The sequence below is a fragment of the Eumetopias jubatus genome, unplaced genomic scaffold, assembly GCF_037043125.1.
Source record: "Eumetopias jubatus isolate StellerSeaLion01/CBP00866 unplaced genomic scaffold, mEumJub1_p1.0 scaffold_6, whole genome shotgun sequence".
NCBI lineage: Eukaryota > Metazoa > Chordata > Mammalia > Carnivora > Otariidae > Eumetopias > Eumetopias jubatus.
In genome coordinates, this window is record NW_028274812.1 from 71405470 (window position 1) to 71418799 (window position 13330).

Below are 13330 nucleotides of genomic sequence, written 5' to 3' on the forward strand. Positions count from 1 at the left end.
AAGGTATCAGTAAAACATTTCTGGTTAGATAAAGATGCCTGTCCTAAGAGGAGGCAGTTTAGAGATATTGAAGTATCCCTTATATAAATACTTGAACGTGACATGAAGACTTCTAAATAATTATTCTCGCCAGTGATCACAGTTTTAGGGCTCTGGGTAGATGAGAATTATGCACTGCTTTGGTTACTATTAACAGTTTGAAGTTTCAGGGTATGAAGTATCAATAATACATAGTAGTAATTGACATCCTGGTTTTTAAAAAATTAGCTTTCCTCCTTGTGGTTTATTATAATTTAGGTACTTGTGGAATACCAGCTAGGTACTGTAGTAATATAATACTGGGGAGGGCAGTAGATGCTGAGCTTAAGTCCTGACGTCAGGCTTGGCTCTGCTTTGTTCCAGCTGTGTGACCTTTCAGAAGACATTGAAGCAAAGTGACATTTTCTTCATCTATAAAATAATGCACATGATGATAGTAATATCTACCTCCTAGGATGGTTGTGAGGATTAAGAGCATTTCCTGTCCCTAAGTGCTAGAGATAGTCACAGTGGGGGCAACCTCAAATGGGACTTTTTATACTGTCCAGCAGTCCTGCCATTTCAGTGAATAACCATGCCTTCTACTTCACAGATAAAATAAGAGCCATCTAATGGCAGCTTCTTCATTTTTCCCAGTACCAACACCATCAATATTTGTGCCTATGCTATTTTCCTTTTAATATTACTGAGGAAGTTTAAATGAGATAATTAAAGCACTTCACACAGTGAGAGAAGGATTCCCCTTCTCCGAGGGAAACTTACCCTCTTGATTATTTTTCTCTTTCAACTGGACCTTTGCTTTGGGCTTTAAATATTGTCAAGACTTCCATTATAAAATAACAAAACATCCTCGTTTTTCTCCAGCAGTCATCCAGATTCTTCCACTTGAAAAACAAATTCAGAGAGCTTTCAAATAGCTCTTGTCAAGTCACCAGTGATTTCCGTGGCTTATAATCAATCCTCATTTTGACCTTTCTTATAACAGCATTTATACTGTTCTCCCACTTACTTCTTTTTGAAATAACTTTTTTCCTTCTGTGACAACACTTTTCTTCCACTTCTGGTTGCTGTTTTCATCTGGCCATTAAACTTAGGAGTTCCTTAGGTTCTAGATTCAGCTGTACTCCTCTAGCTTAATAGCTCCATAAGCAATCACATGCATGCTCCTGACTTTATTTTTCACTTACAGATGAAGCTCTAATTTATATATTTAGTTCAGATCACTCCTCTCAGTTCTGGTCAGGGTGAGTTTGGACCTTTTATTGTTTTATCTTCCCAGAAGCCATTCCTTCACCGAGAAATCAGGATTTTTGTGAAATGTGTTGAATTTTAAATATTCACAGCTAATTTACAAAATATATGGGATAAACAAAAGATGTCTGTGGACTTCCAAACACTGCCTTCTGGTATGAAAGATAGTCTTAATTGCTTTTTTAAAGCAGATGTAATAGAAAAGTAAATGCCATTTGTTCACGGTCAGTCACATAACATGAATTTCATATTTTAAAGGAAGATGTTTTAGGAAAAATGAATCAATATGTTTCCTGTAATGAATAAGTTTAATTTGATACACAGTCAAGTTTAAATTGATTTATAGAATATTTTCCTGCTAGAGAGGGGCATGTCTAATTTTGAACTACAAAAGCCATACAGGTTCGGATGGCGAATATTTTTGTACTTGAAATAGTCTGCTGTTACTGCTTTCTTTCTCCCCTCTATTTCCCAGAATGTCCAATAATAAACCAACCACTTCACTTTTTAATTGCCACAGTAGGGGAGTTATTATTTTAAGGAGGGGATAGAAATATAAATGCCCATAGTTCCCAGGCAAGTAATATAAATGAGTGAAGTAAACTACATGGGAATTAGTGAATTCCAGCCTTGCTACTGATCTGCAGCATCACCTGAAAACACAGTAGAAGTGCAGAATTCCAGGCCCCATCCCTCACAGTCTACATTTTAACAAAATCCCTGGGTGATGTTGGATGCATTAAAGTTTTAGAAGCATTTGAGAATTTCTGCCTGAAAGGTAACAGCCATTCTTCAGCTGAATTTTGTACATAGTCCAGTTTTCCTCTCTTAACAGTAGCCAGAAATCTGACTTTTAATTCAAATCATGAACTTCTTAAATGTTGGCATAAATTCACACTTCTTTTTAAAAAGAAGCTTTTCAGGCCAGACATGTCTTTGGGCTCAGTTTATCCTGTGTATCATCAGTTTGCAACTCTGGTTTCCAGGTAAGGTATAGCTTACCTGGTGTGTGTGTGTATGTGTATGTGTGTTGCTTTTAATAAGTTCTTGTAGGAGATGGGTTTAGTTCTTCAGCTTGATCATGATGCCTAGAGTCCTCAAGGAGTCAGTTCTCTGTCCTTCTGGACCTTATCTTGTTTTCATGGCCATGGTTAACTGTAATAGAAGCTGGACTTTTTGCCATGGCATTAGATGTTTTCTGTAGCATGTATATTTTGGGTTTTGGATTTTGGATGGTTCAATATTCCCTTTCTCTTCCCTGTTTACTGCTTTTTTGGTTTTCCTAGATTGTAAGCTATTTGAGAGAAGATACAGATAGTAAAGAGCTAAACAACAAAAGCAACAAAGCTAACATATCCCTTTAGAATCTGGTGTAATATAAAATACAGAGGTATGAAACAATAAGTATTGGATAGCAGGGAGGAACCTCCTGCTGAATGAGCGTTGTTGGACTCCTTGCATCAGTGACTCCCATTGTGCAGTTAATTTGTAAAATTTATACTTATACCTGCAGGGTTTTAACAGATTGAGTCATCTATTTCAAATAAGTAATCATTAGCTATTATAGTACCAGTGAAATAATAGAATTTGATTGTGATTATGATTTTTCTTCCTCTTGTAGGATATAAATGAATGCCTCTTTACAGTAAAATATATATTGTAAACTTACAATCTAAGCCAGTTGCTTTTGAAGCATTGTAGATAATACCCTAAATGTTTACAGCTATATTATGCTTATTAGGATTCACATTAATCCAAATAGAAGTTAAAACTCTAGATATAATTTGACAGTCTTGTGTTAAAATTTGGTTCCAGGTCCCTCTGACATAGTAGTAATTTTAAAGTGATTTAAAAATGTCATCAACTCATTCTTCTTAGTTAGAAAGTTCGTGGCTGAGTAAGAACATGGTCCTTAAGATTTCTTCAAGGAGAACATAAGAACTGTTAGTTTCTGGACATATATCCTGGGAAAACAGTTTATTTACAAAGATAGGGCTCCATAGCAACTGTTAATTGTGTATGTTTTAATTTATAAAGTAGACATGGCAATGTCTAGTATGTAGTTCAGAAATCTAGATTTGGTTTGTTACTTTATTTGGGGCAGTTCCTTATTTTTAGGTCTTAATGGCTTACTGCAAGTTTTCTGTACTTAATTGTGTACAGTTAGGTTTTCCATTTCATATGTGTTCCTGCCTAAAACTGACAAACTTTGAAGATTTATTATTTTTAAAGATTTTACTTATTTGTCGGAGAGAGAGAGGACACAAGCAGGGGCAGCGGCAGGCAAGAGGGAGAGGGAGAAGCAGGCTCCCTGCTGAGCAAGGAGTCTGATGCAGGAACTTGATCCCAGGACTCTAGGATCATGACCTGAGCCAAAGGCAGAACACTTAACCGACTGAGCCACCCAGGTGTCCCTATTTCCCATTGTTTGAATTACCTGTTTAGATGAACTTTCACTTTATTTTTTCAAAGATACTCCATAAAGAAATTGGCATGTAAGGGTACAAAAATGTCTTACATTCCTAAACTTAAAACTGTTAATGTTTGATTTACTAATTATGTCAGTAGGAAAATGGCAAGTCTGTGCAGGTCTGGAGCAAACGTTTGGCTTCACATGTCACAGATTTTTAGACATCTCATGTACTATACTCTAGAAAGACATTTGTAGTTGCTTCTAATTCCGTATTCCTCCCTTTGTTCAGTTCCATCTTTTTGCTGTTTCTCTTCCCTGTGTCAGCTGTTATTTCTTAATCCCATCAACTGCTTTCTTCTTTTTGTATTGACCTTATCGTGCCCAGGCTTTCTTAAGTAATCAGTGGCAACTAAGAAGAGTAAAACAGTTTGGGAGTAGGTTTAATGTTACCACAAGCCAGGCTTTTTCTTTTCACATTTATGTAGATTTTTTTGCTCAGTTTATTTTTTTAAACATTCCAAAGGAATAAGTGCTGACTCAATAATCTCTCACCTGTTAAGGAGGTGGAATTTTGTTGGCAATCTTTATTTAGCAATGAAAATGCCATTAGTCACAGAATTTCCTGATACTGACTTTCACGTAGACCTAGTACAGTGGAAGAAAGTCTTAGTATTTTATGGTGAAAGGAGGATATAGTTTTTAGGATTTTGAAAAGGGATATAACAACCATTTGTGGTGTAGTTTGTTAGGACAACTGTATTTTGCTCTAAGTGATCTGTTGCAAATTCAATCTATGCACATAAGCCAAATATGAAGGCTGCATCGGGGGTGGGAGGGATGGCGTGGCTGGGTGATAGACATTGGGGAGGGTATGTGCTACGGTGAACGCTGTGAATTGTGTAAGACTGTTGAATCACAGATCTGTACCTCTGAAACAAATAATACATTATATGTTAAAAAAAAAAAAGATAGGAGGGGAAGAATGAAGGGGGGGACGAACCATGAGAGACTATGGACTCTGAAAAACAGGGTTCTAGAGGGGAGGGGGTGGGGGGATGGGTTAGCTTGGTGATGGGTATTAAAGAGGGCACATTTTGCGTGGAGCACTGGGTGTTATACGCAAACAATCATAGAACAACTAATGATGTATGGTGATTAACATAACATAATAAAAAAATAAACTGGAATGTGCAACTGATGTATATGTGAAGCTTCATTTGACTTTTTCTTTAATGGAGCATAAATTGTGTTGGCAACACAGTGTCAGATACTACATGTACTTGGGATAAAATGTCACTTGCCAGTTTGATTAGAGATGGCTAGATTTAAGTAGTTCAAGACTAAGTAGACATAAGAACTTTACTGATGAACAGAAGACCTTCATCCAGCTGGCATAAGAAGTGACTTCAGTCAGCCAGGTGTCTAGGTTGAGTTTAGAATATAAGTTGTGGAAAATTGAATTTGGGGAAATTTCTTGAGTTAACCTCTCCAAACTGAGATAAATGAATTTGAGGCTTGCAGTTAGCTGAGATCTTGGTCAAATTAAATTGGACTATTCACTGAATAACACTGTTGATTACATGTTACCAGTATTAGAGCATTTATGCGCAGAGTGAGGCTTACATGACATAGTTGCATCATATTAGATGTAAAAAAGCATTGCAGGAAATAGCATTCAAAATTATTCAGTTCTTTGGGACCCCTGGGTGGTTCAGTTGGTTAAGCATCCTACTCTTGATCTTGGCTCAGGTCATGATCTCAGGGTCCTGGGATGGAGCCCCACACTGCTTGAGGATTCTCTCCCTCTACCCTCCCCACCCCTCACCTGCTTGTGCATATGTGTGTACCTGTGTTCTCTCTCTAAAACAAATCTTTTTAAAAATTCTTCAGCTCTTTAATTGACAGTATCAAGTTGGCAAAGATGTAGGGCAGTTGGAACTCTCTTATATATTGCTGGTAGGAATGTAAAATGGTACGATTACTCTGGAAGATGGTTTGGCAGTTTAAAGTAAAGCCATGCACTTAGCACGTAATCAGGCCATCCAGTTCCCCTTCTAAGTATTTATCCAAGAGAAATGAAATTTATCCACCTGTAGACGTGTACTTGAATATTCATAGTAGCCTTATTCATAATAGCCCCAAATTGGAAGCAATCCAGATGTCCATTAAAAGATAAGTTGTGTGTGTGCACACACACACAATGGAGTACTAATTTAATAAAGGACTTACTGATGCATGCAACATCATGTATGAATCTCAAAAGCATTTTGCTGAGAGAACCAGACACAAAAATCTATACTTTTTATGATTCCATTTATATGAAATTTTCAAAGGCAAAAAAAATTTTTCGAGTAGTGAAAGATGAATATTGCGGTGGTAATGAAGGTGAAGGTGGTGAAAAGGGGCATGAGGGAACTTTTTGGGGTGATAAAGTTCTTTATTATGATTGTGATGGTTTTAAGACCTGTATGTATGCATTTGTGAGAAGCCGTCAAATTGTACATTTAAATTGGTGAATTCGTTTTGTAAATTATACCTTAAAAATTCCTTAGCTTGTTATGTCATCTCTTTTAAGTATTAGATGGTATGGAAATTTTAAAGTTTTACTACATCTTAATCCTAGGCTAGATATTGTTTGAGACTATCAAATGAACAAATGGAGTTTGTTACAACCATTATTTTGGTACATCATAGTTGCGCTTTGATTTTTGTGAATAAAAGGAAGACTAACAATCTTGAACAGTTGTGATCAGAGTGAGTCACACAAGATGTTAAGGTCAAGTTACTCTGAGTCTAGTACGTTTGAAGTCTTGTGAATAAACTTTAGGATGCTTTATGTACATGACCCTTTTTATCAGAATGGTGGTGGCTGATCAGAAAGTGATAAATAAGCAAAGCTTGCTGTCAGAGACCAAAACATCATTACTTTTAAAACCTTTTAGAACATTGCTACTAAAGAGTTCTGTTATTAAAAAATAAGGATATCTATATTTGTCCTTTTATAGGAAGTTGCAGTAGTTTGGTTTTTTTTTTTAGATTTTATTTATTTGAGAGAGAGAATGAGAGGAGAGAGAGCACAAGATGGGGAGGGTCAGAGGGAGAAGCAGACTCCCTGCTAAGCAGGGAGCCTGATGTGGGACTTGATCCTGGGACTACAGGATCATGACCTGAACCGGAGACAGTCGCTTAACCAACTGAGCCACCCAGGTGCCCAAGTTGCAGTAGTTTTGTTGGAACCCTTATGAATCTTAAGAAACCCATTTTTACCAAGGTGCTTAACTGTTCAATGGACAGCCATTTTACTTCACAAATGGTAACTTCATTTTTAAATTATAGACTATTTCAAATAAATGGAAAAGGACTGAAAATGACCCTTTTTAATATAAGCAAATGTTAAGATTCTGAAAAATGTTATAGATAAAGTATCCCTTATACAACTGTCCAGTGTGATTCTTGGTACTTAAGGTGCAGATTCTTGTATATGTAACAGGTTTGTTTACCCACAAAATTTACATAAATGGAATCTTCTTCACTGGATGTATCTTTTTGCAACTTTGTTCCCTTTTTTTTTCCTCAGTTAAAATAATGAAATTGGCAGAATCTAGAATGTTTAAGGGACTTGATTGATGTCCCCTTAGTCTTATCTTTCAAAAGCCCTAAAAGTTCTTCTTACTGGAGAAAACAATATGTGCGAAGAGATAGAATTAAGTATATATATCTAAGAAAACCACCAATATTAATTTTTTTAAAAAAGGATTAGTCTCGTAAATTTTTAGCCTTCAGCCAAGTTTTCAGTTCATTTTTAAATTAACACATCATTGTAGAATTGATTGCTAAAATTAGACTCCATTATATTTATAAATCATTTTATTGCCTGATAATTACCACCTTAATTTTTTGTTTAATTTTGCTTTGGATTGGGATTAATAAATTTAGGATGTAGTTTCACATGGATGATCTTATCTAGGAGCTAGAGTGGTGGTGAGAAGTCTGTTTTAAGGGAAGTGGAAACCTCAAGAAGGGATTTTCTAGAGAGCCTAAATGGTAACTATTTTGAATTAGAAAATGAGCCATACTTGCCTAAAGGATATGCTTGATAGGATTTTACCCCTGTTTGGGTGGTTGTGGTTGAAGATAATGGCACTGTGGTATAGTGGTTCTTACTGAGTACCCGTTATGTACCAATCACTTTACACGGGTTTTTACCCCGAAGATTCAGAACAACACTTTTTGCTGTTAATACTGTAATAGTCACCGGTTCTGTTGAGTTTAGTATTAATGGCCATGACCAATTTCATATGTGATAATATTTTAGTTCCCATCTACTCTGTCATTTTGTTGACCTACTTACTCTCAGTTCTCACTGGTTTGTGCTTGTATATACATAATGCTCCCCACTTCTGATGATTTATGGTCTTTGAGAAGACTGTTTAACAGTTATGTGTGATGAATAAGTGGCCTTTGAATTTGGGATTTTTAAGAATCTGAGTGAACTAAAGTGAACTAGAAGTTCACAAGATTCCCTTATCTTTACATTGAATGAAAAACTTAAATTTATCTTTTGCTAATGAGTGCTAAGAAAGAATGGTGTTAATAGAATAGCTGAATTCCGGGTGGTGTGTATGTGCTAGTTCTGAATGAGTGCTCCCATTAATGCTGAAACAAATTCCTCGAGAACATCAGTTTCCTGGATGTTATTTGAAGAGAATATCTTCAGTGGATTGATTGTACTAAGTAATTGTTGGAAACCCAACCTTTTTTTAAACTTCATGGTTTTCATCTTGCCAAAATTTTTTTTTCTAGAACAAATTCTGTACAACATAAAACAAGAGTATAAACGCATGCAGAAGAGAAGACATTTAGAAACTAGTTTCCAACAGACAGATCCATGTTGTACTTCTGAGGCACAACCACACGCATTTCTCCTCAGTGGACCAGCTTCACCAGGTAATAATAAATTTAATAAGTGAAAGGAAATACTTAATATGGGAAAAGGTGATCAAAGTTGTTTTTAATCACTCAAGCTTCTGTTTTTCCCCCTTGGTTTTTAAAAAATATTTATACAAATAATTCATGGTCTCTTAGAATATGGCAGAGTAAGTACTTGCTACCTGGATTCTCACTACTCAGAGATGACCACCTGGATAAAATATAATATCCCTCAAGTGGACTTCCCATAAGTGATATGATTTGTAGCCTTAAGAAAAAAATATTAACGATATGCCATGTATATTTCTGTTAAGTATAGGTGTACCTTGCCATGGTTGAATACTATGCTATTTTATGGACTTCCCATAATTATTTAACCATTAATGAAGATAATCAGACTGAATTTCTGGTATTAATAGCATTTCCTTGTACATATACCTTTACACACTTGTCCTATTAGGATAGATTCTCAAAGGTGAAAAGTGGCTCTTATCTTTAGTAAAGTTCTTAGCAAAATAGTTTTCTTGTGACCAAAGTTGCCTGCCCCCTTTCCTTCCCTTCCAGCAGGGATAAGAAAACCTGGCAGAATAGAAAAACATTCAGGGGCTGCTGGCTGGCTCGGTAGATAGAGCATTCACCTCTTGATCTCAGGGTTGTGAGCTTGAACTCCACGTTGGGGGTAGAGTTTACTTTAAAAAAAAAAATCAAAATCTATAAAATAGACAAAATTAGGAAACATAAAATTGTTCAAAACTAAATTCAGTTGGGGGCAGGGGCAGGTGAGTAAGTGCGTTAAACATTAGGGGAGATGAGGGTCGAGACTAGACTTAAATCAGCAGGAAACTAAGTTTGTCATCATTCTTTTAGTCAGTTTACTTGGATCAACTAACTGGCAGCCTCAACTAACAAAGCTAGGAATTTGAAAGTAAAGATAGCCTTCATTGTTGTAGTTAAAGCTGGTATACTTTATCTTGTGATAGACACAGCACTAATAAGCATAATTAACTAACTGGTCCCAGCCATGCAGGTTTCAAAAAGCAAGTGAATAGAGGAATTGGGGGTACCAGGGACAGATACACAGAGTAGGACTATTGATAGCAAATCTGTGTATTTGAGTATGTATAAAAATATTTGCAGCAGTATTAAAATAGATACATGATGTCATAATCCTGAGTTCTCAAAAGATTAATTTCAGATGTTCTTTTCAATAAATGAAGAATGATGTTTTTGGAAAATCAAAGTTCCTTAAGTAGTACTTTAAGAGGAATGCATTCTGAAGAAATCTTTTATATCAAGTATCACTAGCTGAGGATGATACGTGGCTGTTCGACTAATACTCTTTAAGGACTTGGAACCATAAAATGTAATGTTGAATATTAGCAGTATATTCTCCGTATTTATTTTTACCAAGCTGTCTCCTAGCTGTTGTTATTTAAAAAAACAAAAACTTTGTATTTGTACTTTTCTCCAGTCACCCTCAGACTTTTTACCTTATAATCTGATCGCATACATCTTGCTGTTTTTCTAGAGCTGTAAGCTGCTGATAGGATTAAACCTGTTTTAAGACTACTGATAGAAAATACTTTTATACGATAAATAAAATCTTAAAAAAAAGAAAATGCTTTTATACGAACACTGAAAAAGATCCAAATCAAACGTCTTCAGTTAGAAGATACCTTTTATGATGGCTCTAAATCATGTGCTTTTTCTGTTCATGTTATACATAGGGACTTCCTCTGCAACATCCTCACCATTAAAAAAAGAACAGCCCTTATTCACTCTACGGCAGGTTGGGATGATCTGTGAACGTTTGTTGAAAGAACGTGAAGAGAAAGTTCGAGAAGAGTATGAAGAAATATTGAACACAAAACTTGCAGGTATGAGATGAGCTTATTTTAAAGTCTCCCAGAGAAAAAAGTAGAAAAACAAAGTCTTCCAGAAACTCACTGTAAGAAATGATTATTTCCCACGTGTTCTTAATGTCAATTAAATTACCCTTTCTATCCACTGGTTACAGTATGTTTTCTAAGAACCAGTTGAATTTCAGTTTTAAGAAAGGAAATGAACCTTCTTGTAGCTCATGGCCCTCCTTAGTGACCTCAAGAAATTGTGTTAGTTAACCAACAGTATTAACGTGAACTAGATTTTTCCTTTGATATTCCTGTGCTAAAAACTTGACTGTGGCTACTCACCTCAATTTGGTTTTGGATTTTTAGACTACATCTTTCATGATAACTTTCCCATCAGCCTAGACACATTTATTGTGTATGGTCAGTTAATGAGGATTTTTTCCCCCGATTTTAAGCCACACACTACTGGGTATTGATAAGTAGAAGCTTTTTTATTCTAAAGTTGTTAAATGAAGGTGCTAATATAGGCAAGAGAATTTGCTTAGTTCTTTTTCTGTGACATCTCATTAGGTTACACGTGGATGCTTTTCAACATACTTTGTTAAGCTTTTGTTTTCCTGTTTCCTCTCATTGCAGTAAACTGCCATTCATAGATCACTTACAATAAACGCTTTATTTTTATTTTACTTTAAAATTTTCATTGTTATGTTAATCACCATACATCATTAGTTTTTGATGAAAACCCTTTATTTTTAATAGATTAAGAAATAAGCTCCCAGCCTATACATAAGATCATGTGATTTGGACTAAAATGTAGGTTTCCTGACCAAGTTCTGCTCTTTCATTTGATAACACTACTATTATTACTATTACTACTGAGGTTATGTGTCTGATTCAAAGGGCCAACTTGTAATTGTTTCACTATACATCCTAGATTTTTCAGTTTATCTGGCTCTAATATATTAGTATATTTTGCAAATCATGTAATTGATATGTACCTTTATTTATAGAACAATATGATGCATTTGTGAAGTTTACGCATGATCAAATAATGCGACGATATGGAGAACAGCCTGCTAGCTGTAAGTATTTCATCTCTAAACTGAATGCAAAGCCATCTTTTAAAGAGAAGACATTTACTATAATTATCTACATACTCAAGAGAATTTAACAGAAAATCATGGAGAAAAAGGCTGGAGGAAATAGGCAGTAAAATTTTACTAAGGTTTACTTTTGGTTACTTACCTAAGGGTAGTGTTGGGGATGAAGATCTGGTATGTCTTTGAATTTTGACCTGGACTTTGCACTAATTTTCCTTTTCCTCCCCCTTTAGATGTTTCATGAATCACGTTTTCTGCATTTGTGGGCTGCCTTGTTCCTTGTTGAGTTGTTGCGAGAGGTCCTAATTATGACATGCAGCAATGCCAATACCCCCCTGTGAATACAGGTTATTTCAAGCTTTCGTCAGTGGCAACCACTCTTAGGCAGCAACTGGTTTTGGAAATTTCCCTGATGTCAGTACCATCTGGATGTGGACCTTTGCTACCTGTATTAATGCCAGTGGCCTCATTTGCTGTATTATTACAATTTGGCTTCTTATATTAATATGTTTGAAAAGGATTAAAGCTGGTATTCTAAGAACATGCCCTTCACTGGTTGTGTAAATAAAACTGTAGAATTGACACTTCTGATGAAATTAGTGTGATTTTAATTGTGCACTACAACCAAGCTGTAACCAGTTAATAATTTAGAATGTAATCCCAGGACATTATTAAGCAAATAAATAGCCTACAGTGCTTCCTGTGAAATGGTGAAGGAGGGAGGGCATTTCTGTATTCCAGGACTTCTTGGGGATTCAGAAAGGGTTTCTAGGATTTTTTTTTCCTTAAGTTTTCTTTTTTTGCAGTAGTTTTTATTTATTCTATCAGTCTTTTTAACAAATGTTTATTGCTGCATTTTTATCCCAGTGTGTGTTTACTGCCCTTGTAGTACTGGAATATAGTTGGAAGAATAAAACATTTACTTCTAATCTGCTTTAATGTACAGATGGGTAGTATTTGAATAAAGCCAGTGTTTTAAATGTAAGCATTTTCCAGGAATCAATGAAGTTAATTTTCCAGTAAGATTTAAAAATCTTTAACATACCACATAATCTAAGATACGAGCCCTCTTTTCAAAAACCAAGTTCTGATTCCAAATTGCTTTTAACTGACTGCATGATAGAATATTGCATAAGAGATCAGTTTTACCAGCTGTAGAATTTTTACCTCCCCAAGATAGCAGTATAATCCAAGTTTTTTTTGTAAAGGATGATAGATGAAAGCATGATTCAGCACATTTAATTCCCTTTCCAAACATAGCTTTGTTACAATGAAGTGAGCAAAAAATGCTTCATTTCTTTTGTTGAATTCTTTTAGCATATTTCCACTAATTAAACCAATCATAAATGTACTGGGGCATATATATTTATAATTGACCTAATTAGTGGAAGAAACAAGGGATTTTTTTGCCTTTTTAATTTTGGTGATTATACCTCACCAATTCTTTGTTTAAACAAGGCCAGAGCTTGAGGGCTTTCAAACAAGATCCTCAGATATTTCATATGCCCATTAAGTGCTTGAGAAACGGTATAGTGCAGGGTAGCCATAAATAACGTAGATAATTCTACCTAGTTTTAATGGACTAATAGAAATTCTTAACCTCAGCACTACTGACAGTTTGGGCCAGATCACTGTTGTGGGAGTCCTACTGTGCATTATAGAATGTTTAGCAGCATCTCTGGCCTCTACCACTAGATGCCAGTAGCACCCCCCAACCTATGACAACCAAAAATGTACTTCCAGATATA

The 13330-nt window shown here is 35.6% G+C and overlaps 1 protein-coding gene across 1 annotated transcript in view; it reads left to right on the forward strand.

Annotated features, from left to right (window-relative positions):
• The window catches only part of AKIRIN2 (akirin 2), a 28865-nt gene extending 16699 nt beyond the window's left edge, over positions 1-12166 (forward strand). The window contains exons 6-9 of the mRNA XM_028108042.2: positions 8507-8650; positions 10360-10509; positions 11493-11564; positions 11816-12166. Coding sequence (XP_027963843.1) covers positions 8507-8650; positions 10360-10509; positions 11493-11564; positions 11816-11826 — 377 coding nt within the window. The 3' untranslated portion in view covers positions 11827-12166. The remainder of the gene's footprint in view (positions 1-8506; positions 8651-10359; positions 10510-11492; positions 11565-11815) is intronic.
• The last annotated feature ends 1164 nt before the right edge of the window (positions 12167-13330 follow it).